Source organism: Miniopterus schreibersii (assembly GCF_964146895.1).
Source record: "Miniopterus schreibersii genome assembly, chromosome: 7".
Lineage (NCBI taxonomy): Eukaryota > Metazoa > Chordata > Mammalia > Chiroptera > Miniopteridae > Miniopterus > Miniopterus schreibersii.
In genome coordinates, this window is record NC_138108.1 from 25,555,148 (window position 1) to 25,568,472 (window position 13,325).

The window sequence follows — 13,325 nt, forward strand, 5'->3', positions numbered from 1 at the left end:
AGGAGAGGAAAAGCCCTCATACTATAAGCATTGTGATTATCAGTAAATAAGTTAAAGGGATTTTATTCAATGTTTTTAAATGAACATCAAGATTTTATTTAACTGAACTACAAGTTACATTTTTTTCAACCATAAATCCTTCAATATGGCTCCCATAAACCTTTCATGTATCACTTGAGGAGATAAGTCTATCACTTTTTTGTTTATGGTGGTTAAATATCTTCTCAAAAAGTTACACTTAAAAATCTCCGGGTACAATAAAACTTAATCCATTTTTACCTAGAGAAGAGCTAGTGTCAGTAATAATACAAGTGTTATTTTAGACAGACATTATAAATTATTATTCCAATTCCAAATGGTGTTTTAAATATCTAAATCAAAATATGAGCTCCATCAAAAATAGAATAGCCACCAAATAGAACAGCCTTCTTATAAAGGGGATACTTTTGTGGACCATCTTGCATTGGTTCTGAATTCCTCTGTAGATAATCCAGTTTGTAGACATTCTCCTAAGTAATTAAGAACCTTCCATTTGACTGATTTTTCAGCAAAGTTTACCTATGTATCCTTTGTAGGTAGCACAATGCCTGATACATAGTATGTGTTCAATAAATGTCTCTGAGAAAAAAATAGGGGAGAAAGTAGTTATAAACAAATGACCTATAACCCTTTATCAATCAACATGGGTAAGTCTCCCAAAGTCTTGAGCAAAACTGGAGCAAACTGAAGAATACAGTGTATGATACCACATGAAAAAAAGTTTAAGAAAGTCCAAAGCATGCTTATGGATATAATGCATATATAGTAAAAGTATAAAGAAAAGGAATGATGATGATTATTGGTTGGGAGGAGTGGGTAGAAGACAGAAGAATGTATTCCAGAGGGATTCAACTATATTAGTAATGTTTTAATTCTGAAGGTAGGTGATGGGTATACCTTTTTAAGTGTTTTAAAATGTTGTTTTGTTTTTAATAGTTGCCCACCCGGCCAGGTGTGGCTCAGTGGTTGAGCATCAGACTAGGATCCAGGAAATCAAAGTTCGATTCCCAGTCAGAGCACATGCCCTGGTTGCGGCTGGTTCCCAGTCGGAGGCGTGCAGGAGGCAGCCAATCGGTGTTGTTTCAACTCTCATCATTGATGTTTTAACTCTCTCTCTCCCTCTCCCTTCCTCTCGCTGAAATCAATAAAGACATATTTAAAAAAAAAAATTTGTTTCCCTATATGAATGAAAATGAAATAACTTTATTTTAAAATGTCAAGAAATTTTAGGAAACTTTCTGGAAATTATTCCAGGATATCTTTTCCTAGACATAATCTAAATATTATTGCCTGGCCGGGCGTGGCTCAGCGGTTGAGCATCGACCTGGGGTCCAGGTGATCGGGGTTCGATTCCTGGTCAGGGCACATGCCCGGGTTGCGGGCTCGATCAATGACTCTCTCATCATTGATGTTTCTATCTCTCTCTCTCCCTCTCCTTTCCTCTCTCTGAAATCAATAAAGATATATTTAAAAAAAAATTTTTTTTTTAAATAAATATTATTAAAGAATAATTTTAACAATCTCGTCTGGCTGGTGTGGCTAAGTGGTTGAGCTTTGACCCATGAACCAGGAGGTCATGGTCTGATCTGGGTAGGGACACAGGCCCCTGTTGCAGGTTGGGCACTGGATACCCAGTAGGGGCATGCAGGAGGCAGCAGATTGAGGCTTCTCTCATCATTGATGTTTCTCTCTCTCCCTCTTCCTTCCTCTCTGAAATCAATTTTTTAAACATTTTTTTAAAATTTCTTCCTCTATGATTTATACTTTAAAAAAATATTTCTATCAATACAGTTGGCATATACTTGCCTTTAAAATTTTGTTTGTAGAATATTTGTTATTAAAATATTAGAAAACATATAGTAATATACAGAAAAGACAAAAAAAGTTCATTGGGAATTGAATATCCTACCTCATCATACTTGTGATATACTTTAAACACTGAAAGGAGGAACCAAAAATCCAGTTTAATGGATGTTCTCATCTAATTCAGTCAATAAACATTTATTGAAAACCAACTATGTGGCAACATCCCAATCTAACCAATCTTAAAAAAAAAAAAGATACTCCACATACTCTATTATAATTCTAAATAAGTCGTCTTAGAATAGACTCATTTCACTGAAGGAAATTAGTGTGATAGACAAAGAGACAGGACAGAATGCTGTGTAAGCAGTCTTTTTTTTTTTTAACCCTAATCTTTTCTGTCACATTTTATTTAACAACCTTGATCCAGGACAATGTGAAAAAAGCAAAGGAGCTTTCTTATAAGTGACTTACTCATGACACAGCAGACAGATGTATTACAATATTAACTTAAAATATATTATTTTCTTTCCTTTCAAAAGTCATAACTTTTGAGTAAATAAAAATGGATGACAATTACCAGAACGGGAGTACAAAAGTCCACTTCCAACTTTATATAAAAATATAAAGTTGACCACTCAATAAAAGAAAAAAACAGTTTCCACAGTATAAGAAGTAAAGGTACCTAAGAGAATATTTGTAGGTAAAGAAAGTTTGGAAAAGGTAAAAAGAAAGCCTAAATAAAAAATTTCCAGTAGTATGACCATGAAACTGCCAGAGCAGCTGACAGTTTAGTGTGACTCTAATAAGGACTTTCAAATTAAATCCTCTAAACGTCAATACTAGAAGCAACTTGTTAAAGAGAAAAAGTCACCAGTGAACTAAGAATGCAAAGCAATGTAACCTTGAGCAAATGCAGTCGATTCTCTGGGCTTCGGTTTTCTTATCTGCAACAGGGATCTGGGAAGGTGTCCGGATTCAAAAGACCCCTTCCAAAGGACTCTCTTTCCAAAATTCTGTGCAAGACAGTAAAAGCTATTCTCTGACATACATAGCTCCATGGTTTGGGGGTTTTTTTACTTATCTCACTTTTCCTTTAAAATTACATTTTAACACCTCTCTCCTAATTTTAGAGCATCTACTCAACAGCAAGCCATTTCAGCTGGCAGGTGAGTCAGATCAAGTCTAAATGCCTACTTGATTTTTTAAAGAACATGAGGCATTCCTCTCTTGCAAATCCCAAGAACCAAGGCCTAAATAAGCACCAACTCACCCAAATATCGCCCTACCGAAAGCTAATAAAATTATAATCAGTTCATCCCCTGTGCTTCACACGTAACAAGAAAATCCACAAGGAATGATATCTAACAAGTCGCAGCCTGATGATAAAAACTTGCTGGACCAGAGAACAGCTGCAGCGAGAAGCGGCCCAACGCAGACAGCAAGAGGAGGGGTACAGAGTCAATGATCGCCACCCGGATCCGGCTAGACCAGCTGGGTGGGAGAAGCCGAGCAGGTACGTCACAAGCCAGGTGGGACAGAAGCCAGACAGGCTGTTTACACGCCCTTCCGCCCTGGCAGCCCCGACCCTCACGAAGCCCCCGGGGTCTCCACCTGGCCCTGCGCCCCTCCAACGCAGGTCAACTGGGGTTCACGGGGGAGGCGAGAACAAGCACAACCCCTGACTGGTTCCCAGCCCCCGTCCTCGGCGATCACCGCGCCGGCCCCCACCCGCCCCTCACGGCCACCCTCCTAACGAGGCTCCGCAGGCCTCACGGGCCGCCGCCGCCGCCGCCAGACTGAGGGGCTGTGGCTCCGGAAGAGCAGGCCGGGCACCACTGCCCCCGCCCGCCTGCCTGCCGCCTCGGCCCAACCTCCTCTCAGGGGCGGCCAAGTTCCAGGCGCGCCGCTGCTCCGCACCGAGAGTCCCCCCCGCAGAAAAGGTGCAAAGGTGGTACCTGCGCCTTGGTGCCCGGCCTGTTCCGCCTCAGCACTGCCGTCCCCTCCGCCATGACCATAGTGCCAGAGTCTGGGCGGCTGGAGTCGGTACCCGGATGTGGGGGAAGGCTGCCTGCGCGGGGGGCGGGGCCGAGCGGCGCCCTTAGTCAGGGAGCTGGGGAGGGGCGGCGCCTGACCGAACAGCGGTAACCCGCGCGGGGCAGGGCGGGAGAATGGGGAGGAGTCCGGGAAAAAGCCAATTGACCGAGGGAGGGGGTTGAGAGAAGGAACAGCGGACGACCAGCAGGCGGCGCAAGGACGGAGGGAGACCGGGTCACAGGGACCGATGGCGGCCTGGGGAAAAAACGCCGGCGGGCGCGGAGGGCGGGTGCGGGAGTGTGCCCGCTCGGCGCCTGTCTCCTCGGGCTTACGTTAGTTACTTCAGAAGGTCGGGGCTTGCAGAATGGCGGCCGTTTCGGCAAACCCGGGCGCAGACGCACACCTAAGAAGCGTAATTCTGTCCCGAAATTCACCTAGGCGTGCAAAGTGGAAAACGGACCAACGGGCTGTGAAACTTCCGAAGACGCTGCATGAAATCGACCAAATCTCAAATCAGACTGGCGCTTAGAGTGTCGAGTGATATTCCCACCATCCGCTGACTTCAAAGCCAAGGACTTTCTCAATGACAAGTTTGTTTGCGTAAAGGACCCAGATGCCAATTATCCGAGAGAGCGGACGTCTGGTGGTGTGCGTGAGATGCACAAAATTAGCTCGCGTATTTCGCAAGTCAGAAAGCGGGAGGGGAAATGAATGCCTCTTGATAAGTGGTGGAAGTTGTTCATCTAACAAGATTTCAAATTTCCTTTGTTGCACTTTTAAGTGTTCTCTTTAGTCATGAAATCATGGCAGTTGTTGACAGACTTTTTTTGTTTCCTGCTTAGAAACCTTAAGTCTTTGACCTGAGTTGACAGAGGCCTTAGGATACCAGATGGGAAGACGGCGGGCGAAGAGTGCGTACAGTGGGATGATTTGCAAGAGAAGAAAACATCAGATACCCATTACACCTACAGGTGTATTGACAGTGCTGAGAGAACTACGTCACAGACATAATCCAAAGATGTGAGGATTGGAGGAGAGGTTGGTTAAACCGAGTGGGTGCAAAACTGAATGATTGTTAGATACTTGGAACTTTAGGAAGTTGGTTCGCCTTAAGATTCCTTTTTTCTGGAAGATGTCTGTATAGACTGGTAAGTTTTCAAGAGCAAAGACTTAATTCTTCATTTCATCACTATCTTCTAGATACAAAAGGTTTATTCATTCAACAAATATTTATTAATCCCCACTATGTGTTCAGCACTGAAGTAGGGGAATGAAAAGACCCTGTCCGGAACCATAAATTGCTTATTGTCTAGCAATGGAGACATGTGCAAATCACCAGTTCTCTTACTAAATACAGTGAGAATCTAAGATAGTGGCACCCAAATGTTGCCTCCCTATGCGAGACATGGGGTGAGTGTGAAGAGCCCAGTTCTAAGTAGGTCTCTCAGTCTGTGGACAACCCACCTCCCAGGATTAAGTTAAAATTTCCCATAAGTTAATATTTTTCTGAGCAGTAAATATCAGTTACCTATAGTTGAGGGGCTCACCTTAATGTTTTCTTACATTCATATTTTGTTATACTGTTTCAACGCATTTGAAAAGAATAAGAGAAAAAGGGAATAAGTTGATTTTAAATTCAGGAACAAAGTACACATTCATCTCTTTGAAAAGTCCAATAAAGTTGCATTGTGATGTCAACTCTGGCCTTGTTCAGAGGAAGAACCTTGTTCTTTAGGGTTGAAATGTTTCCAGCTCATAACCTTCACATTTTACTTCCTTTCTCAGTCTTCAGATTATGACCTTTAAACAAAAATTATATAACCAGAGTTAATTTGAGGGGGGAAGAAGAAAAGAAAAAAAAAGAACATGATCAGTAATAACAGTCACATTAATAATGTAAAAACTGGAATATTTTGGTTAAAGAAGTATGCTTCTCAAAGGCAATGCAGACAAATGAAAATAACTGGGCTGGGATTAGAAAATCTAGATTCTTTTGCCTAATGATTATAAGACTTTGAACAAGGTATCAAAAGTTTCCTTTTATAATAATAAAAAAGTAATTGATTTGAGAGAGAGAGAGAGAGAGAAACATCAATTTGTTGTTCCACTTATTTATGCATCCATTGGTTGATTCTTGTATGTGCCCTAACCAGGGATCAAACCTGCAACCTTGGTATATTGGGACAACACTCTAACCAACTGAGCTACCCCGCCAGGGCTAAAAGTTTCTTTTTTGGTAATGAAAACAATGCACAGGATTTCTTCCCCTCTACCTCATAGAGTATGAAAGCAAATATAAAAGTAAATATTCCTGTAAGTCTCTTGAAGTTTTAGAAGAAAATATTTTATAAATCCAAATATCATAAGTAATTTCAAAAGTCTCTATCCGATATGAAATTCTCTTTGGGAATTTTTTTTTAAATGAATACTAAGGCTTTTTCATCTGGAAGTTTTGTATTTTATTTTTTAAATACATTTTTATTGATTTCAGAGAGAGGAAAGGAGAGGGAGAGAGAGAGAGAATCGTCAATGATGAGAGTCATTGATCAGCTGCCTCCTGCACTCCCCATACGGCATTGAGCCCAAAACCCCGGACAAGTACCCTGACCCATGAATCGAACTGGTTCATGTGTCGAAGCTCAACAACTGAGCTACGCCAGCTAGGCTCTTTGGGGAATTTTTAAATCCAAGTAAAATAGTGAATGCCCATTATGTGTAGTAAGGCACTGAGCAGGTGCTGAGAAACATGAATAAGAGGTATAAGCTCCTTTCCTCAAAGAGTAAAAATGAATGGGAAAGGGGGATGTGTAGACTACAATACTACAAAGTAAAATGTCTTAAGTGTTGAAGCAGCCCGTGTTGGTTGCCTACTTGCTATCGTTCCCCTTACACATGTTCTTTGTAAGTAGACTTTGGTCTTGTTCAGTATCCATTTTTCTCTACATGCCCGGGGACAGGTAAACCCATCTCTAGCTGAATTATAAATCCCCAATGGTCTAAGCCAGTGATTTTCAACTTTTTTCATCTCATGGCACACATAAACTAATTACTAAAATTCTGCAGCACACCAAAAAATACATTTTGCTAATCTGACAAAAAATATAGATATAATTTTGATTCATTCATATGGGATGGCTAGGGATGGCTATTGTTGTGTTGGCTGTTGTCATTTTTTCATTTGACAACAATCTAAGGGAAAAGAGGTCAGTGCCACTGACTAAATAGTCAGGTATTTTGTGTTTTAAAAAAATCTTGCCGTTGCACACCAGTTGAAAATTGCTGGTCTAAGCCAATGTTTAGTTAAAGAATAAACATGTCCCTGGCCAGGTAGCTCAGCTGGTTAGAGTGTCATCCCCATAAGCCAAAGATGAAGGTCCAATCCCCAGTCAGGGCACATACAAGAATCAACAAGCAAATGCATAAATAAGCAGAACAAATTGATGTTTCTCTCTCTCTCCCCCTCTCTCTAAAATCAACTTTTTAAAAAAATAAACATGCAACTCTTAATTTAGCCTAAAGAGATATGAAAGGTTATCTGATGGAGCTCTTAGGAGGAAGTTTTTTTTGCTCTTGAAGAGATAACAAAAGTGGTGGTCCCTTTTTTCTGCCACTGAACATTTCCAAGTCTGTGACTCCATCAGCCATCATGGAGATGCAGGAGATTTCATTCTAGGCCAAGCAAAGTTGAAGACGTAGGGAAGCATGGGAATATATGTTCATCGTTGAACAAATTAGTGCCTATATATGGTTTTATATGTTTTCAACATATTCGGAAATTATTTTCTCTTTATAAAAACTGTTACAAAATTATTTGGATTTATAGAGTTCAAACTTAGACAACTTTGACTACAGATGACTGAAATATTAAACTTCCATGGCACTTCATTTTCCTCTCTAGAATTCTAGAATACTTGACCAAATTGGTGATTGTGGTAGCCAGCCATCAAGATGGCCCTCAATGATTAGTATCTTCTGGTATTTACACGTTTGTGTGGTTTGTCTCACACTGACTTGAGCTGACCTGTATAACCAATAAGGATACTGTGAAAATGATGTGACTTCTGATTTAGGTCATAAAAGACATTGTGGCCTCTGCCTTGCTTTCTTAGCTCACCTGCCCTGGGTGAGAAAGCTACTATGTGTGAGAGCACTCAGGCAACCTTATGAGGGTTGAGGAACTGAGGTTCCCACCAAAAGCAAGCATCAATTTGTCAGCATATTAGTGAACTATCTGGGAAGTATAACCTCTGGCCCCAGTTAAGCCTTCAGATGATGGCAGCCTCATGAGAGACCCCAAAATTAGGACCACCCAAATAAGTTGCTGCCAAATCTCCAATTTACAGATACTATGAGATGTTTATTGTTGTGTTAAGCCACTAAGTTTAGGGTGATTTGTTGTATACAGCAATAGATAACTAATACAGTATTTCCTGGACTTTTAAGAAAGGAAGATGTGATCAGAAGAGAACTCGTAATAGACTACTATTATTTCCTCTTTTCAATAGGGCAGCTAATGTCTCTCATAAAGTTAGCAACATTTTCTATATTTTCTTGACACTGCCTACTAAAATTATGCTATTAATTTAGTTGCTTACTTCTATCTCCTCCCATTTTATTTATCTCTCTATCTCCAGGACACATGTTCAAAAAATGACTTAAAAGTATTATAACAAACTGGCCATTTTGAACTGATACTCAAGCCAGGTAAGTACCCATTGATAATTTTTCCAAGTCAAATCTCCAGGCTAAATGAGACTAAAAGAGCATTTTACAAGACTTGGGCTAAAGAACTAGGCTTAATCTGTAAGAGGGGAAAGAGTATCTATCTCTTACAACAGGAACAACTCCAGATAAAGCCAAGATGAAATGCATACATATATATTTTTAAATATGTCTTTATTGATTTCAGAGAGAGGAAGGGAGAAGGAGAGAGAGAGTTGAAACATCAATGATGAGAGAGTCGTCATTGATCAGCTGCCTCCTGCATGCCCCCAACTGGGGATGGAGCCCGTAACCCATGTATATGCCCTGACCATGAATCGAACCGCAATCTCCTGGATCCTTGGTTGATGCTTAACCGCTGAGCCATGCCTGGCGGGGCTGTATATATATATTTTTAACTGTAAAAATACTTAAAGAAACCAAGGAAGAAACTTTAAGTATAGGCGTACCTCATTTTATTGTGTTTTGCTTTATTGCATTTCACAGATGTTGTCTTTTTTTTACAAACTGAAGGCAAGACCCTCCACCAACAAAAAAGCTTTATTGTACAACTAACTTTATTGTAATACTCACTTTGTTGTGGTGATCTGGAACCAAACCCTTATTTCTCTGAGAATTGCTTGTATTGAAGAAGACCTTTCAGAGTTTAACATAATACCCAGAAGCCATAATGGAAAACATTTATTAATTCAACTACACCAAAATGACTTCCTGCAAGTTCAAAGCATAAATGAAATCAAAGCCAAAATGACAAACTGGAGGAAAAAACTTATCACAAGGAGCCAGTTTCCCTAATAAAGATATCACACAAATCATAAAAGGCCAATCACCCAGTAGAAAAATGGGCAGAAGATACTAGCAGTCAATAGGAAAAGCTAACAGTAAAGGAAATAAAGACGGCTCTTAATCACATGAAATGCTCACCCTCATTCATAATGATAAATTAAAAGTAAAATCTGATTGACAAAATAAAACCTTTGTAGCTTCCTGTATTATTAAGGGTGGGAATAAATCAGCTGTCTCATACATTGCTGGTAGGACTTTTAATTGATAGAACTTCTATGAAGGGCAACTTGGAAGTATATATGTGTGTACATATATGATTAAAATTCATATACCCTTTGGCATATCAATAACGTGTAGGAATTTAGCTTACAGATATACTTATTTACATGTACAAAATAATTTATGCAAAATTTTATTCATTGCAGAAGTGTTGCTAATAGCATAAGATTAGAACTTAAATATATATCAATAGGGAATACATAGGTTATACTTCATCCATATAATGGAACATTATATAGCTATAAAGAAAATGAAAAAGTTCTTTATGTACTTTATAGATTAATTCCACATATAAATTGTTAATACAAAAAAGCAAGGTGCCAAATGGTATATATGAAATGTTATTTTAGTTTTTACAAAAGGAAAAAAAAATATGTATTTCATATACATGCACACACAAACACGCACGCAAGCACACACACATACATATGTATACATAAAGTACCCTGAAAGGAAGAATATAAACTATAACACTTGTGGTCTCCAGAGATGAAACTGTGTGTCTAGGGGACAGGGATGGGAAGGACTCTGTTTTCAGTGTATATCTTTTTTAATCTTTTCAGTGTACATTCTTTGGAATTTTTTTTTTAATCCTCACCCAAAGGTTGAGAATATCTTTTCTATTAATTCTAGAGAGTGGAAGAGAAGGGAGGGGCGGGGGAGAGAGAAACATCAATGTGACTGACACATATCAACTTGTTGCCTTCCACACGCTCCTCCACCTACTGGGCTATCAGATCTGCAACCCAGGTACCTGCCCTTGACCCGGAATGGAATCAGCAACCCTCTGGTGCTCAGGCTGACTCTAACCACTGAGCACACCAGCCAGGGCTCATTTGGAAAAATTTATTTTAATTTATCTTTATTGTTGAAAGTATTACAGGTGTCCCATTTTTCCCCCCATTGACCCCCTCCACCGTCCTCCCACCCCCTCCCCAGGCCTTCACCCCATTGTTGTCTGTGTCCATGGGTTATGCATATATGCTTATAATTTCTTTGGTTAATCTCTCCCCCCTATCCCTCTTCCCTCTTCCCTCTGAGATATGACAGTCTGTTGCATGCTTCAGTGTCTCTTGGTCTATTTTGTTTGTCAGTTTCTTTTGTTCATTAGCTTCTTAAAGAAGACCCTTCAACATTTCATGTAATACTGGTCTGGTGGTGATGAACTCCTTCAGCTTTTTCTTATCTGTGAAGCTCTTTATCTGACCTTCAGTTCTAAATGATAGCTTTGTTGGGTAGAGTAATCTTGGTTGTAGGTTCTTGATTTTCATCACTTTTACTATTTCTTGTCACTCCCTTCTGGCCTGCAAAGTTTCTATTGAGAAGTCAGCTGACTGTCGTATGGGTGCTCCCTTGTAGGTAACTGCTTTTCTCTTGCTGCTTTTAAGATTCGCTCTTTGTCTTTAACCTTTGGAATTTTAATTATGATGTGTCTTGCTGTGGGCCTCTTTGGGTTTCTCTTGTTTGGGACTCTCTGTGCTCCCTGGACTTGTAAAGTCTATTTCTTTCCCCAGGTAGGGAAGTTTTCTGTCATTATTTTTTCAAATAGGTTTTCAATTTCTTGCCCTCTTTCTTCTCCTTCTGTTATCCCCATAATGCAAATGTTGGGCTGTTCGGAGTTGTCCCAGAGGTTCCTTACACTATCTTCATATTTCTGGATTCTTTTTTCTTTTTGCTCGTCTGGTTGGGTGTTTTTTGCTTCCTCATGTTCCAAATAGCTGATTTGATTCTTGGTGTCCTCTACTATCGATTCACTGTAAATTATTCTTCCTTTCAGTTAGTGTAGCTTTCCTTTCTGACTGCTACTTTATTATGTAATTTATGATCTCATTAGTTTCCTTAATACTCTTACTAAGATACTTGAGCATTCTTATAACCATTGTTTTGAACTCTGTATCTAGTAGCTTGCTTGGCTCCATTTCATTTAGTTATTTTTCTGGAGATTTCTTCTGTTCTTTCATTTGCAACATGCTTCTTTGCCTCCACATTTTGGCTCCTTCCTGGTGTTTGTTTCTATGTATTAGGTAGAGCTGCTATGTCTCCTGGAATTGGTAGAGAGTGTCTTTGTATAGTAAGTGTCCTGTAGGGCCCAGTGGCTCAGCCTCCCCAGTCACCTGAACTGGGCCTTCTAGGTGCTCTCCTGTGTGTGCTGTGTGCACCGTCATGTTGTAGTTGAGCCTTGGTTGGAGGAATTGACTCCCAGGCCAAATGGCTGTGAGGACCAGCTGCAACTACAGCCAAAGAACTGTTGTGCTGGAGACTCCCCTATGGAGCAGGATTTACTTCAGTGGAGCTTTAGTGTTCACCAAGTGTGCCCCTTGAATGTGTCACTTGTGGATGTGGTAGGGTTGTAATCCAGTGTGATGGAAACTGACCACTGGGTGCACTGTCTCTCGGGCCTCCTGGGAGGTGCAGAGTCAGCCTCTCCCTGTGCCCTGCCCAGTGCCACCCAGCATGAGCTATACAGCAATCTATAGATGGCTACTACTTGTGCTGGGCTTGGAGGTGTCAAGGAGAGGCCAAGCTATGAACCAATGCAGGTTGCTGCGAGTGCCAGGCCTGGGGCCACTTATCAAGAGGTATGGGACACACTGAGGCCAGTTGCTGCTTGTTTGAGAGATTTTGAGAGGCTACTTGCATAGAAAAGCCACTGGAAATAGCTTGGATGAGTTTGCAAATAAGGAGGGTTGGGGTCTCTGGGAATCACCAGGCCCTGGTGAAAGGTGTAAGTCAGGTTGCTGGAGATTCAAATATGGCACCTACCTATTGGCTCTGTCTGGGGAAAGCTTGTCAAAGGAGCAATGGCCTCTGCTAGCTCTTCTGTCTGGGAGAGAGCTGCCCTTCCAGCTCTCGCCCTGATTCCAGGCAAGTTAGTTCCTCCCTGAATGTCCCAGGTTCCTTTCAAGCTGCTTCCCAGCTCTGGAGCTCAGAGGGAGCATGTCTGAGTGAGTCCATGTGTGGGCCCTTTAAGAGGAGCTGCCTGGGGCTCCCACAGCCTCTGCTTCCCTCAGCCACAATCCCTGCTCATTTTTACAGCCTAAAGTTGTAGGGACTTCTCTTCCTGGAACTAGAGCCCTGGGCTGAGAGAGCCTAATGTAGAGCTGGGACCCCTCTATCCTCCAGGAAACCCCCACCACTGAGATATCCCTCCTGGGTTAAACCGCAGTAGTTGGGCTGTGGGACCACAGCCACTTCTCTGCGATTCAGCCCAGATTCCACCCGTGTCTCCACTCCTCCTACTGGTTTCATTGCTCCTTCAGTTTCCTCATTGTAGGACTTCTGTGCAGCTAGATTTCAGGAGGTTCTGAATGATGGTGGTTCTGTATTTTAGTTCTAATTTTGATGTGCTGTGAGAGGCGCTGGGTATGGCAATTACCTACGCCGCAATCTTGTTCTCACTCCACCTTTGGAATTTTTAATGACATGAACACGTTATCTGTTTTTAAATTCTAAAAATAAATTTAAGAAAATAATAACAGGCTTGACTCAAAATGTTAAGGGGTATCTAGTGCCTTTTACAATTAATTCTTAAAATAAGAGGGGTTAGGTCATTTGTCAAATGTCACAAAACTAGCATGTAAGCAACACGGGATCAGAGCCTTGTTTTATGACTGGTCTCTCTCATGTGGGTTGCTTAAAGGTAAAGGAAAACATGCAAA

The 13,325-nt window shown here is 41.0% G+C and overlaps 1 protein-coding gene and 1 long non-coding RNA gene across 4 annotated transcripts in view; one reads left to right on the top strand and one right to left on the bottom strand.

The window, feature by feature from the left end:
• The window catches only part of LOC308559963 (MOB-like protein phocein), a 40,808-nt gene that overhangs the window by 19,024 nt on the left and 8,459 nt on the right, over nucleotides 1-13,325 (bottom strand). Inside the window, exon 1 of one of the 3 annotated variants that reach the window (XM_081143347.1) lies at nucleotides 3,801-4,265. The exons of 1 other annotated variant lie outside the window; for it this stretch is intronic. In XM_081143347.1, coding sequence (XP_080999473.1) covers nucleotides 3,801-3,860 — 60 coding nt within the window. In that variant the 5' untranslated portion in view covers nucleotides 3,861-4,265. Of the gene's footprint in view, nucleotides 1-3,800; nucleotides 4,266-13,325 lie in introns of those variants that run through there. One more of the 3 variants, XM_081143348.1, reaches the window with a different exon arrangement.
• LOC308559964 lies at nucleotides 4,060-10,023 on the top strand. The gene is made up of 3 exons (XR_013999229.1): nucleotides 4,060-5,027; nucleotides 8,514-8,583; nucleotides 9,088-10,023. It is a non-coding gene; the product is annotated as an uncharacterized lncRNA (long non-coding RNA).